Here is a 13,382-nt window from a genome sequence, read left to right on the forward strand (position 1 = left end):
GAAATAACAATGTTTCAAGCCAGTCAGACGCTCAAGTAGGTTGTCTGGAATCAATCTTATCTAAATAACGTGTAAAGCAGACCTATACAAATGACCTTTAAAGTCCCTTTAAAGTCCCTTCAAACATTTTTATCTTAACCAGAATTCTTTTTTTATATGTAAGTATGACATTGCAGTTCTCTCTTGTGCTATTTGATCAATCATCAACATCAACCCAATTTACCTTTCAACCTTGCACATATCTTCTAAAAGCAATGGCATGCTCAGGTCAATGTGATGTGAGATTGATATGTAATTATCCTGGCAATGTGTTGGAAATATGTAAGCGTTTGTTGTTAGAACTGTCTGTGATGCAATTAAACCAAAGGGTTGCAAAACGAAACACCAAAGTAAACTAATACAAAAACAAAGACACATTGCAATAAGTGGCGCCAGACTGACGTGCGACCACCGTGTCGGCATGCCGCCTGCCAGACAAGCGAGATACAATGTTGCAAAATGAGGGTCAGTCAGTCACGACCCAGACACCTATAAATACAAGGAGACACAAAGCCCCCAAGAATACAACAACCACGAAAAATGATGCAGAGACATCTCCTCGCAGAAGAAAACAGCATCGGGTCAAGCAATGCCTTCGACATGTGGCACGACTATATGAATCTTGGGAGGACACTGGAGCAACTTTGGGTTCTGCGCAAGATAGAGAGTGGACCCCTGATGCCCGAGTGGATTCGCGGCGTGCCAGCGGTCCAACCCCGTCGCCGTGATGACTCGTTAAGCAACAACTCTGAATCTGATGATCTGAGCTCCGCGAGCAGCATCTCGGACACCAGCCGTTGCAGCCCGACCTCAACTTCTTGTTGTGCCTTCTGCAAACAGAACGGCGAAACGGAAGAGATCTACCGATCCCACAAACTGAAAGCAAAGGACGGGAGGGTTATTTGCCCCATTCTGAGGAGTTACATCTGCCCGATCTGTGACGCTACCGGGGACAAAGCTCACACACGACGGTACTGTCCAAAGCGCAAATGAGGGACATGCCCTGGGAGACTGTAAGTTATTCAAATCAGAAGAAAAAAACGTTGTAAAAATGTTGTAGTTCGCTGTTTGACCAAGTTTACCATACATGTTGAATAAGTTACCGTTTGTTTTGTTACAAAGAAAGTAAACATATCCTATTTTTTCACATAAACGTTGTCTTTGTCAATATTGTTTTTATTCTTCTGATCTCACCTCAACATTTCATCCCATATGCTAGACATAGTTAGCCTATAAGCACATCTCACATTTCAGATGGGCTAAATATTACTATAGCTGAACAATATATTGTAATTCAAGCACCGATAAACAGTACTGTAATAATATTGTTTGTAAATACAATTAGTTTAACTGTCCTGCTGCTTCTCTTCAAACTGTGAGCTCTTTCCATCGCACTTAGTGAACAGGTTGGTGCGCTACTGCCCCAGCTAGATATTAGCGTTTAATTCTTAACAAAAACGAGGCTCTCTGTACAATTTGAGAGCTGCTATAGAAAACTATCACTACATACTTTTATAATGGATTTAAAGAAGGGTTTATTGGAGCAGACCATGCGGCAACGTCGACATGTAAAGCAAATCAGTCGAAAGTATCGTGGATGTATAGGAAAGTTAACGATGAAACTTTTCAAATTCAAAAAACCGTGAGCTACAAAGATTTGTCCTGAACGCCGACTGAAAGTACCGTGAGACCATCAGTGTAATTCATATAATCTTCAGAATGTATTTTAGGCAAATCGAGTCGCGAGTTGTCCGCTGTTACTTAATCGTTGCCAGGTAGGCTACTTCCTTCGTGAATGTATCCTACACGCGATACTACAATGACAATATGACGGTTATAGGGCTAGGCCACTTGCATAATTTTGATAAATATTTTTTTTTTCTGACTTGCATTGAAGTGAACTGATCGAAAGGATCAACTGGCAGGATATGACAAAGGGGATATACGAAGGGGTACTATCTATGTTTACATTTGACATGGATGCAAACTACAGCCACACCTAGGTTATCTAAGTTTTTTGTTTCGTAAGATTCTTCAACCAAGGCTAGGGCACTTGATTTGAAGAGGAAGAACAACTGCATAGGATATCCTTTTGTAACAGGTATACTCACCTGTGGTAAAGATAACGTGCACGTGTTGCTTGGTTATAAAAACCAGGTTACACAACTAAGTTTATATGAGCACCGCCATAGGCTACACTCATTCAGTCAGTCTGTTCAACAACATTTATCCGAGAGCAGAGCGGAAAAGGTAAGTGTAAATTATTTTGGTTGAAGCTCATTGTATGAGTCTTGTTCACGTCTGTGCCATAACACATTTTAACGTTAAATGTCTTTGTTGCAGTTAACCAAAATGGAAAAGCACAATCCTGGTCGTTTGGCTTTAATAGTAGCGTCACTCGTTTCCTATATCATCATAATTGCATTCAACATATTGGCCGGTCCAGGACTCTGTGAGTTACTGTAGGCCTACTAGAAATACAATTCAAAATTCAGAGACACTTTTTGGGTATAATGGGGTTACAAGACACTGTTTGATACAATTCTGTATTTTCTTATCAGATCCATTTAAGTCCAGCACAGCCAATGTGTCAAACGAGTTTGACACCCAGATTACTCCGTCAGGATGGACGTTCTCTATCTGGGGGGTGATCTATGCTTGGTTGACGCTCATGTTGGCCTACATCCTCTCTGGTCTCTGCCGAAAGTAAGATACAACTTCCAGTTTCCTCTCCTATACTCTTTTTATGGTTTATTTTGAAGAATATTTTTTTAGTTGCTGTCTGTATAGCCTAATACAGTATAGTTTTCCATGCCAGATATTTTTGGGCTTTACACTTTAATACTTATATTACACTTTCAGAGTAGCTTTTAACTTGGTGAACATACATGTGACATTTGATTTTCTCATCTTTTCTAGAAATGCTTATGGGTGGGTGTACTGCAGTCCTTCGGTGTTGCCATACGGCTTCTTTGTGTCCTGGATCCTGAACATGGGTCTAAATATTGGGTGGTTACTACTGTGGGACAGAACGTAAGTGTGACAATGTCCATCCAATTTTTGCATAACAAAGTCAATTTCTTCTAAACCTGGTTATTATCTGGATGTTAATTAATCTAAGTAAACCTGTGATATTTAGGGTAGACTAATGTTGTTTTCTTAAACCTTTTTGAATCTGATGGTTTTTATTTTCTTTCGAAGGTACATGATACCAGCTTTGATTTTTTTGTTTCTGGTTGCCTGCTCAAACTATTCTACGATATTCTTCACCTGTCACGGACTGCACATCTATGGTGCCTGGCTCAACAAGTACCACAAAGTAGACCTCTGGCTAATCCGTGCATTAGTGAGTAAGACCGTTTATTTTCTGTAAAATGCACAGTGGTAGTTTCTTTTTTCATCCAATAAACTGTTACATTTACTTATATGACATTGTTATTGTATATGTATATGAGTTCAACCACAGATAGTCTTACATTTACATTTAGTCATTTAGCAGACGCTCTTATCCAGAGCGACTCACAGTAAGTACAGGGACATTCTCCCCGAGGCAAGTAGGGTGAAGTGCCTTGCCTAAGGACACAACATAATATGAGCACACCCGGGAATCGAACCGGCAACCTTCTGATTGGTAGCCCGATTCCCTAACCGCTCAGCCATCTGACCCCCCCGTCTTTTCTCACACACCTTGTGCTTTATTTTCATAATAATATTTCAGGTTCAGAATGCCTTGTCCACCTACACAACTTGGACAACCATCGCTACCTTGATCAACCTGACCATTGTAATGAACTATGATGGAAGTCTGTCTGCAACGGATGCTGCAACTGTATCTCTCTCTATTCTGACTGTGGTGTTGGTTGTTTGGTAAGTACAGATTAAACCATCTCATGTATCAAAAAGAGAAGCCATGCATGATTTTCATAGTGGGCGTGCTGCAGTATGTTTAAACAGAGGAAGAGATTGGTGTGTATCTTCATCTTTATATTGGTTAATCTTTCCCAGGTTTGTTCTGGAGAACTTTGTTTTAGACAAACACATGCGCTACATCCTCACGATCTACCCAGTTGTGATTGTGGCCCTGGCTGGGAACTTGACAAAGAACTATGATCCATCTTCTCCCAGTCGCAATGCTGTCTTTGAGGGTAAGGAACATTGACAAAAACTATAAATGCAGGGATCAAATCCAAGAAGGCAAATACTGGTGGTACAGATACATGGCACTGCCTTTTGTTCGTGTTTTGTTTTCACAGCAGTATTATACTGTATATTAATACATTATTACAATAAACAATTCAAGATGGTGCTTGGCCCTGGACACACTATATACACACCAATATGTTCATTTGTGTTTCTGTATTTCTTCCCCTTAGCTGTGCTGATGGGTTTGACCTGTTTCCTGTTCGTCGTAAGGATTGGGTTGGTGGTGTGGAGGCACATCAAGAACCCCCTGTACAAACACGTTAGCCCAGGTGAAGCAGTTTCTCCAATGGAGATTGCAGAAAAGACAAAGAAAATACTTCTTTAGTGTTCGTTTGAAACATGTTTTTTAAGAACACTCTTAACTTGTTTAACTGCATGCTCTTATGGTTCTTCCCTTTGGCACTTATTTGGTTTCCACAATGTATGCTTCATGTTTTGGCTGCTCGCAATATTTGGGGCTATCTCGTTTTTATGATCAGTGACCTATGCTCTTTTGTAAAGCTCTCTCTTGGAAGTCGCTTTGGATAAAAGCGTCTTCTAAATGCATAAATGTAAATGTAAAATGATTGAATGATGCATTTGTAAATTGTAATTTTGTAAATAGTTTATTTCAACTGTGATTATTGGGTTATAATAAAAAGTAATAAAATATGTTTTGTAACTAACTTGGAGTTGGGTGCACTTGATTCTAGTAACCTTTTAACCCCCTCTTATTCAACAGCATGTATTGTAAACATTTGAGTGGTTGTGATCCATTAACTTTTTATGTCAGTTTTATAGCAATATTGATTAGTATACAGCCCACCATAAGCATATAGGTCTACATAAGAGCACTATCTGAATGGTATGTATTTGGACCTAGGCTACCTCTCCCCAAGTAACCTTTCACCGTGTACCTCTGATCTCAGCGAAGCCACTCTGCGTCTCCATAGTGCCTTGTTCGAAAATAAGTTTTCGACCGATTTGTTTTCAAGCTTTCGAAAAAATAAAATGTAAAATTTCTTTTTACACACAACACGATGGTGTTGTGTATATTTTGCAATACATTTATCAAATGTTACGTTTCTGTTCATGCTTTTGTGTTATCGATTACTTTAAATTGTTAGCTTTGCTTTTGCTAATGCCGTTCTGTTGTGCACCTTAGAGCCACCGTATCCAATTCAAAAGAGAAGGCGTTTAGATAAGTCGCGCGCACTTTTGTTTTGCTAGCGGAATTAGCCGCATAGGTAGCTCTTGTACATTTGACACAATGAGCGAAGTTAAGTTATGTATAGCTCTGCACACGATTTTGTAATGTACAATCGTGTAGATGGAACTATTTGGTAGTCGCAAGACTAAAGTGGCTTTTGTCCATTAGCTCAACTAGCTAGCAGAACGAGAATCAAGCTAACGTAACGACGTTAGGAGTTAGCACTAGCCTTTTAACAAATAGTGTACTGATGGACTCCAAAATTCCGAAACTGGTATGTATACCTTTAGCTTGGACCGTTAAAAACAACTGAGTAGTCGCATATGACCATAAAATGGGATTGGTCGTTGAACAGCTGGTACTGTAGCTAGTGGTAGCAAGCTGGCCAGCAGAATTAGTATGGAAGAATAACAATGTGTCTTATACCCATCCCTTCACTCCAGGAAAGACCGCAGAAGAGGCTCCGCTACTTCATAAGTCAAGAGTGGTGAGATAACAATTTAGTTTTTACGCGACATTGGTTTAGATGTATTCTCAATGATTCATTTGTTTTTACAACAAATATTTTCAGTGTTGTGGTTATCTAAGTAGCATCACGCAAACTAACCGTGCTTGCAATGTTATTATGTTGTTATGGCAGTAAATCTACAGAATTGCAAGACAAACGGTTGCAATTGAAGGACATTGACAAGTTGTTCGATGACCTGGGTACGTAAGAACAGCATTTTTTTTTTGTTGCTTTTTTAATACTTTGTTATATCCTGTGTTTGATCCTACTGACCTATTGGTCAGACTTTGGTGAGCATGAGTCTACACACCATTCACTCTTGGTAACCTGCATGTAGTCAATGAGACCATGTACATTGTTCCAGACTCTACCTCAGAGGAAGAGCTAGATCTACCAACTCTGTCTCCCGTACTGAAGACATGTCCTGCTGTAGAGGAGCAGGGAAGTGCATTACCTGTTCCAGAACAATCTCCTCTTACAGAGACATGTCTGGTGTCTCAGGCTGTTACACCTGAGGAGCTAAAATGTGAGACAATAAAGGCATTGTACTGCCCTACACTTGATGCTGGTAAGAAACATACATGCACAATAGAGTAATTTACTGGAACTGGTGAAATACATGTTGTGAAACTGGGAAGTTTGGAAGTAATCACTGTAATTTCAAATATGACCAGTTTAAAGGCCTGTGTTTTGAACCTAATTATAAGGTTGACCTTTTCACCTATGCGCCTGTACCATTTCCACTGTTGTCCATTAGAGGTTGTGACGCCATTCAAAGAACACAGCCCCATCAAGACATCAAGTCCCATTGAGCAGGAGGTGCATGTGGACAACGCAGACTGTTGCTATAGAGACAAGACAGCCTCTCCGCTCTTGTTTGTCTGTGAGGATGAAGAGGATGTCCCTCCCAAACTCAACCCCTCCACCTCACAGGAAGTGCCCTGCAGTGGACAGGCAACAGAAAGGTGAGGGGACATCCTAAATGTCATTATTTGGTGTTAGTCATGTATTTAAAAAAATAATGTATTTTTAGTAGGTGCTTCTATTATTGTGATAAGGTAAGTGCATACTTGGTTACTGTCCTGTTCATCCTGATTTCACCTCGCTTTCATTACATTACATTTAGTCATTTAGCAGATGCTCTTATCCAGAGCGACTTGCAGTAAGTACAGGGACATTCCCCCGAGGCAAGTAGGGTGAAGTGCTTTGCCCAAGGACACAACATCATTTTGCATGGCTGGAATCGAACCGGCAACCTTCTGACTACTAGCCTGATTCCCTAACCACTCAGCCACTTGACTCCATGCTTTCCCCTCATCGTAGTGGGGATGACCTCGGGGTGGACTCGCCTCCGACGAAGTTTGCTTTGCTCTGCAAAAAAAAAGCACCGTGGTAAGACTTTTGAATGAAAATACTCATAGTTAATCAGTGATTGTTGCGTAATCTTTCAGAATTATTTGCATTTGTCATTCACATTGCTCTGACGTTGGTACTATAGATTATGACAGGACCGTGGCAGTGTCAGTGTGATATGTTGACTTGGATCTGTTTGCAGTGAAGAGAATCGTAAAATCCTGGAAAACCCACCACAGTTTGTCCAATGTGCTGTACCTCAGTCCATTCCACAAGAATCCTCGTAAGAATAATTTCATTAAACCTTAAATTCAGTATCCAGAACATGTATAAGCTTCTGCAGTGTAGCATATCGGGGGGGGGGGGGGGAAGGTTCTCACAGCTGTGATCATTTTGAGGATTTTATTATTTTTTTCTATTTGTTGTTTCGGCTTTTACCCAGGCAAGAAAGGTCCTGCCCTTTAGTCTCAACAGTGACACAGGACACCCAACCTCCTTGTGAGCCCAGACCCTCCCTGGTGACAGAGGACAAGTCCAAAGAAAAGCAGAAAGACGCGTTTGCCTTTCTGTTAAAACTGAGGGAGGCTAGCCAGCCCATACCAGCACGGTAAGACCAGGATACCTGTCTCCCTTTGTCCTCAATGGGTTTACGACTGACTGCCTGTTTCCATAACACAACGCTTTTGTTTGTTAAGGTTAAGCTCACGACCACAGCAACCGTATCCTGGGGTTGCTAGCGCCAAGAGTTCTTTAAGTAATCACCTCAAACTCCCATGTTTTCCAGCTCAAAGCCGGTGCCTTCTAAAGTGAGCGAACCTCCTCCTGAGGACTTTGACGATGACTTCATGATTCTGGAGGACGATGGCCCTAGCTTGTTTTCCATCCCGAGGAAGACTGACCCGAACAAAAGCAAGGCACGGGCAAAGCAGAACAAAGTTCCGAGCTCTTCATCCAACAAAGACGCGTCTGCAGACGTGGTTCCCCAGCGGGACCACGGAGGCTGCGCCCCCGGGGAGCAGGAAGCCCCGGAGGGAACGGAGAACCCGGCTCAACAGGAAGGAAAGGGAAGGAAAGGGAAGGCAGCTCATAGAGGTGCGTCACCGAGACCTGTCCTCTCCACATGCACGGACAAGAAGGGTGCTGTGATAGACCGAGAGCAGAGCTCCAGTCCTGGAAGATTGACGAGGCCTGAGAGCGAGTCCGGTGGGTTCACCAATCAGGACGACCGAGACAAACCTCAGTCAAAGAAGAAAGGAGCTACCAAGGTTTCATCTAAAGCTACATCAGCCGAAGAAGATGGAAAGAAGGACCGACATGGACAAGGTGCCTCTGCCAAACCCAGCAAAAGAAAACAAAAGACGGAGGAGAAAGCTCCCAAACCATCAGACGCTCCAAAATCCAAACCTGCCAAAGATGGTTTGGAGAAGCCCAAGAGGGGAAGAGGCAAGTCTGCCAAGGGGAGCAAAGAACTTTCCCCCGGGCTGGAGCCGCCAGAACCTGCTGAAGAACCTGGTCACGTGGAGGACTTGGAGGAGAACGGAGGAGATGGAGACAGGAAGGAGGAGGAGGATTCTGCGCCAGGTAAGGCTTCCCCTGAACCAGAGAACACGTGTAGCAATCTTCATTTGTTCAGTCATGTCACAGACGTAGACATAACTAAATGTGTCCTCTCTTGTATGTGAACATGTTGTTAGTATTAATATCTCATTCTCCACTCTTGTTTACTTTTTCTCTTCAGAAAGGGCAAAGAACAAACTTCCAAAAGGACAAATAAAAGCAACTTCTAAGGGCCCCTCCAACCCTAAGGGTAGAGAATCCAAGCCCGTCACTGTGGGGGTTTCTGACCCGCGTGCAGAGAGCCCTGTGCTAGCGAAGAGAAAGAAGTGTGCGCCTGGGGCCTGGTGGCTAGGTGTGTCTGACAGAACCACAAACACCGAGGCCGACAGTGGACCGGCTGTTAAAAAGTCTAAACAGAGCAGCAGGAAGACGGCAAAGGCCTCTCCACCTGTGGTGCAGGACGAGGCGCTGGAAGGAGGTGTGAGTGACAGGAAGCCGTCGAAGCTCTCGTCCAGGCGGTCTGCAGATCCACAGCCTAAGAAGGCTGGTGCGAGGGCCAGGCACACCAGGAAGAGGAAGAGCAGCCGACCAAAGCCAGAAAAACCTGCTGAGACAGAAGTGGAAGTTGTGGTCGACTGTGGTAGCCATGACCAGGGAGAGCTCAGCCCACAGCCCAGTCCACTCAGACAACATACCTCCACTCCCAGTAAGGATCGTTAAAACCTCAACAAACATACTAATATAATGTGGAATATAATGCTCAGCTTTTTGTTATTATTTTTTATTAGCTTTAACTCTTAACAAAATTGATATGTAGTGGAATAATGCTTGTCAATTACGGAGTTGGCTATGGTCTGCTTGGGCTGTAGGTGAATGCTAGGGTTAGGGTTTGTGTTTTGTGTTGTTACTGTTCTGATTGTGCACACTGTGACTTTACAGGTGAAAAGGTGTTTGACCGGGTGTATGGTCGCACCCCCAACCCAAAGTCAGCCCTGAACCACCCCTCCACACCTCTAAGACCCCATAATCACGAAAATATTCCCATGCAAGAAAAACGATGCCGGAAAGCTCCTGGAAACTGGTGGGAAATCGGCAGTCCTCCTGCCGACGTAGAGGCCACCCCCTCGCCGCCACGGAAACCCAAAGACAAGAACACGAAAACGCAAAAAGGTGAGGCGAAGCACCCCAAACCACACAAGTCACCTTCTCTCAGACCGCATCAGAACGGCCGATTGGCCGGCTCGCCCAAACCTCGCCGCACAGTGCACGAGCCACCACTGAAGAAGAAAGACCTCTCTGCTCCCAAGACCGCGAAAAGGTCCCTGGCCACGTTCGCAGCCATCTTCACCTCAAGCGACACAGTGCCCCCAGTGGAGAGGGTCAGAAGTGCGGCCCGGCGTGGAGGACGTAAAACATTGTTCCCCTCCCAGGGCCAAGGCTCGGCCCAGAGCAGTCTCGCCAGCGAGGGTACCAACACTGAGGATGTCGATGCCGGTCAAGAACCTTCCGGCAGCTTGATCCCCTGTGATGACACTTCCAGTCCTGTAGGGACTCCTACCACCTCAGTGTGTATGGAGTCTGTAGGGGAGCTGGGAAAGAGGTTGAGCTGGCCCTCCATCAGCCAACGCCTGTCAGACAACACGTGAGTACCCTTCACTTCTCCTTTCAGTGTCCCTATTTTTAACAGTCTGTTCCCTCAGTTCTACACTGTGTTACTTTTGTTTTTTCACAGGTTAAAGGGCTTCATAAGTGGGCCGTCCTCCATGATTGATCTGGAGCATCACGAGGAAGACGAGGACATGTGTAAGTTTTTAACTCGGTGGCTTCTGACCCCAAACACCAACAAACAACATCACTCGAACAACAACAACAACGACAACATCTTTGACCCCAAAAAATCTCCTGTTTAAGTGCTGAACAACGCTGTATCCTTGACCTCCGTCAGGTTTACCCTCGTCCAGATTGTCTGTGCCTGTACTGGCTGGCTCTGAGCTGTGTGGGCCTCCTCTCAGGCCGCTGCTTCTGCAGCAGGAGGACCGGGCCAACCTGCAGGAGTGGCTCAAGGTGCTCTGGCCCACCACCATCAAGGGTGAGCCCAGGACCCCTCCCAGCAGGGGGCTGCACCTCTGGGACAGGGTGATGTGAGATCAGACATCCAGGAATGCTGCTCACCTAGCGCCTGTGTTTGGCCAGCAGTTACACATTTATCCCAAAGCTACGTTTCTGTCCGAGGCGCCTACAACATGGGGCCTCACATGGGGCCTCACATGCGTTTGTGCTGCCTGTGTACACCTTAGTCCCAGACTACATGTTTTTTTTTTTTACATGACTCGATTGTTGAAATCAGAACTCGATACGTCCAGAACACATCTACAGTGTGTATCTGTGTAACTTTAGGGATTCCTTAAAGGCACAGACCAGAACCAGATCCCTTTTACTTTATTTATCTGCTTCCAGTTAGAAGGATGTTCTGTATCTGATGTGTCATGCTGTATGTTTCTGTGGCTACTGCAGGAGGGGGCCAGATAACTCCGGAGCAGTTCCAGTGGTACTCCTACCGAGGCCGAGCCCTGGGCCTCCGTGTAGACCTGCAGGCCAGCTCCTTCTGCAGCGGAAGAATCCTGCTGGGCTCCTTCATGAAAAAGCCTCTCTGGGTTGATCACAGCTTCACATCGGTGAGTCGACTCGACTTCCTTCCCGCATCTCTCCTCAGTCTGTTTCTTCTTGTGTTGGTCGTCCTTCACAAGTATGTCTCGTCTTGCAGTTGGATTACCGATGGTCTCGATTCCTCAGAAACAGACTCAGAGGTTTTTGGTTGTTGGTTCTTTTCCAGGTTTATAATGTCCTGACGAGTTGTGTCCGCGTGACCCTCAACGGGAAGGTGTCGCTTTACAACCCCGGACAAACGTTCATGGTCCCATGTGGTGAGAACTCTTTGATTTCCCTTCATCTATTTTTCTGAACCGATTAAATCTAGTGCAGAACTAAAAGCCTTTTTTTCTTTTTTTATGAAATCCAGGATTATGCTTTATCTGAGTTAAATGGGTTACATTTACATTTAGTCATTTAGCAGATGCTCTTATCCAGAGCGACTTACAGTAAGTACAGGGACATTCCCCCGAGGCAAGTAGGGTGAAGTGCCTTGCCCAAGGACACAATGTCATTTCGCACGGCCGGGAATCGAACCAGCAACCTTCTGTTTACTATCCCGATTCCCTAACCGCTCAGCCACCTGACTCCCGGGTGAAATGTTCACGACCTATGATTTTCCCCACAGCGTTGGAAATGTCTTTCATGGGCGAATCAATGAGCTGTGCAGTGTGAAAGGGTATTTAGGAAAACTGAGCTCAGAAGTGAAACATCTTGAATCCTCAACAATCCCTTGTGGTTTTTCTCCTGTTCATGTAACAGGACATGCCTACAACATTCACAACCTCGCCCAGGAGCCTGCAGTCCTCTACTTTAACAGGATGCAGGCTGAAAGCCCAGAGTGAAGACAAGATGGCCGCCCAACCTGCCTTCCTGTCATCCTTTCGACGTCCTCACGGATTTACTCATTGTTCAATTAAAATTGTTTTGGTGGTCCATTAGAGTAAACATGGAGCTTTAACTGCAGATAGGAGCACCTTCTGAAATAATTGTAAGATGATCTTATTCGGATATTGTGTACATAGTGTTTCCTGACTGCATTTTTGTCAGTTTTTTAATAACCATAGCGGTTAAATGGTGCATCATATAAAGTCAACTTAATTGCAATGATGCTCGTGAAAAAAAAAATGAAAAAAGAAAAAAAACACTTTCAGAAGTCATAGTCTTCCTTATTCTTTAAATACTGTGTTAGTCGCTGTACATAAATCAAATGTTTGTGCTTAATCTTTTCTAATGAATAATGTTTTTTTAACCACTGGTGTAGTTTTGATCAATAGCTACGGTAATCCATTTGAGTTGATGTAAGTACCAGGTTTCACCTCTAGAGGGTGCCATACCATAGAAAGTAGTAGATCCAGGACAAACCGAAAGTCCCAGTTTTGAGGGTGGAATGCATGCCATCTCCGCCGGAGATGTTTAACGGTAGCAGTGTAATTGGTTCTGATAAGGAATGATGGCACACAAAGCTCCGACATTTATGTAGCAAACAGAACATATATTTGAAAGGTTTCCCCGCCTGCAAATCATTTAGCTCTACTTCAAAACAGGTGTTTGAGTTCCCACTTACACCATGAGGGTTAGGGTTCAAACAGTGTTGTAAGAATTCGTTTTCCATTGTTGAAAGACAGAGTTGATTGGCTCATTGTTTTGTTTTTCTCATATAGCAGGTCTGTATACAGTTACATGTAAACTGTAGATCAAAAAATGGGTATTAACTCCCCAAAATATGTAGAAAAGCACCCACAATTTTTGGGATGAGTGATTTCCTCATCACAGACAAATCCAATCTAATTTTCTCACCTTTTTATGATTTGGACTTTCCATAATACCATCAGCTCACCAACACAGCCTAAAGCATGCCTTTAGCTAGTTTTTATTTAGCAC

The 13,382-nt window shown here is 43.8% G+C and overlaps 2 protein-coding genes across 3 annotated transcripts; both read left to right on the forward strand.

Annotated features, from left to right (window-relative positions):
* Positions 1–909: 909 nt before the first annotated feature.
* Positions 910–4,864, forward strand: si:ch211-161h7.5 (uncharacterized). 2 transcript variants are annotated; one of them, XM_067252029.1, is made up of 8 exons: positions 910–1,052; positions 2,383–2,491; positions 2,601–2,745; positions 2,959–3,072; positions 3,241–3,385; positions 3,758–3,906; positions 4,045–4,184; positions 4,413–4,864. In XM_067252029.1, the coding sequence occupies exons 1-8, from the start codon at positions 1,029–1,031 to the stop codon at positions 4,565–4,567; spliced, it is 981 nt and encodes a 326-aa protein (XP_067108130.1). In that variant the 5' UTR covers positions 910–1,028; the 3' UTR covers positions 4,568–4,864. The 2 variants fall into 2 exon arrangements, with proteins under 2 accessions (XP_067108130.1, XP_067108131.1); XM_067252030.1 differs by lacking the exon at positions 910–1,052 and adding an exon at positions 2,164–2,289.
* Positions 4,865–5,511: 647 nt separating this feature from the next.
* On the forward strand, positions 5,512–12,741 carry si:ch211-161h7.4 (serine/arginine repetitive matrix protein 1). Its single transcript, XM_067251817.1, has 16 exons — positions 5,512–5,705; positions 5,875–5,918; positions 6,072–6,139; positions 6,304–6,507; positions 6,697–6,904; positions 7,263–7,331; positions 7,495–7,575; positions 7,735–7,899; positions 8,077–8,873; positions 9,031–9,555; positions 9,789–10,491; positions 10,582–10,652; positions 10,795–10,938; positions 11,364–11,524; positions 11,683–11,773; positions 12,261–12,741. The coding sequence occupies exons 1-16, from the start codon at positions 5,682–5,684 to the stop codon at positions 12,341–12,343; spliced, it is 3,438 nt and encodes a 1,145-aa protein (XP_067107918.1). The 5' UTR covers positions 5,512–5,681; the 3' UTR covers positions 12,344–12,741.
* Positions 12,742–13,382: the final 641 nt, after the last annotated feature.

This window comes from Osmerus mordax, chromosome 15 (assembly GCF_038355195.1).
Source record: "Osmerus mordax isolate fOsmMor3 chromosome 15, fOsmMor3.pri, whole genome shotgun sequence".
NCBI lineage: Eukaryota > Metazoa > Chordata > Actinopteri > Osmeriformes > Osmeridae > Osmerus > Osmerus mordax.

What these genes read in the sequence shown, in the direction of transcription:
- si:ch211-161h7.4 (XM_067251817.1), top strand. Translation starts at nt 5,682, where the DNA reads ATGGACTCCAAAATTCCGAAACTG. An exon ending in CTGCCCTACACTTGATGCTG is followed by an intron (nt 6,508 to 6,696) that starts GTAAGAAACATA and finishes GTTGTCCATTAG; the next exon opens with AGGTTGTGACGCCATTCAAA. An exon ending in CTGGCCCACCACCATCAAGG is followed by an intron (nt 10,939 to 11,363) that starts GTGAGCCCAGGA and finishes TGGCTACTGCAG; the next exon opens with GAGGGGGCCAGATAACTCCG.
- si:ch211-161h7.5 (XM_067252029.1), top strand. Translation starts at nt 1,029, where the DNA reads ATGAGGGACATGCCCTGGGAGACT. An exon ending in TTACTACTGTGGGACAGAAC is followed by an intron (nt 3,073 to 3,240) that starts GTAAGTGTGACA and finishes TTTCTTTCGAAG; the next exon opens with GTACATGATACCAGCTTTGA. An exon ending in ACTGTGGTGTTGGTTGTTTG is followed by an intron (nt 3,907 to 4,044) that starts GTAAGTACAGAT and finishes AATCTTTCCCAG; the next exon opens with GTTTGTTCTGGAGAACTTTG.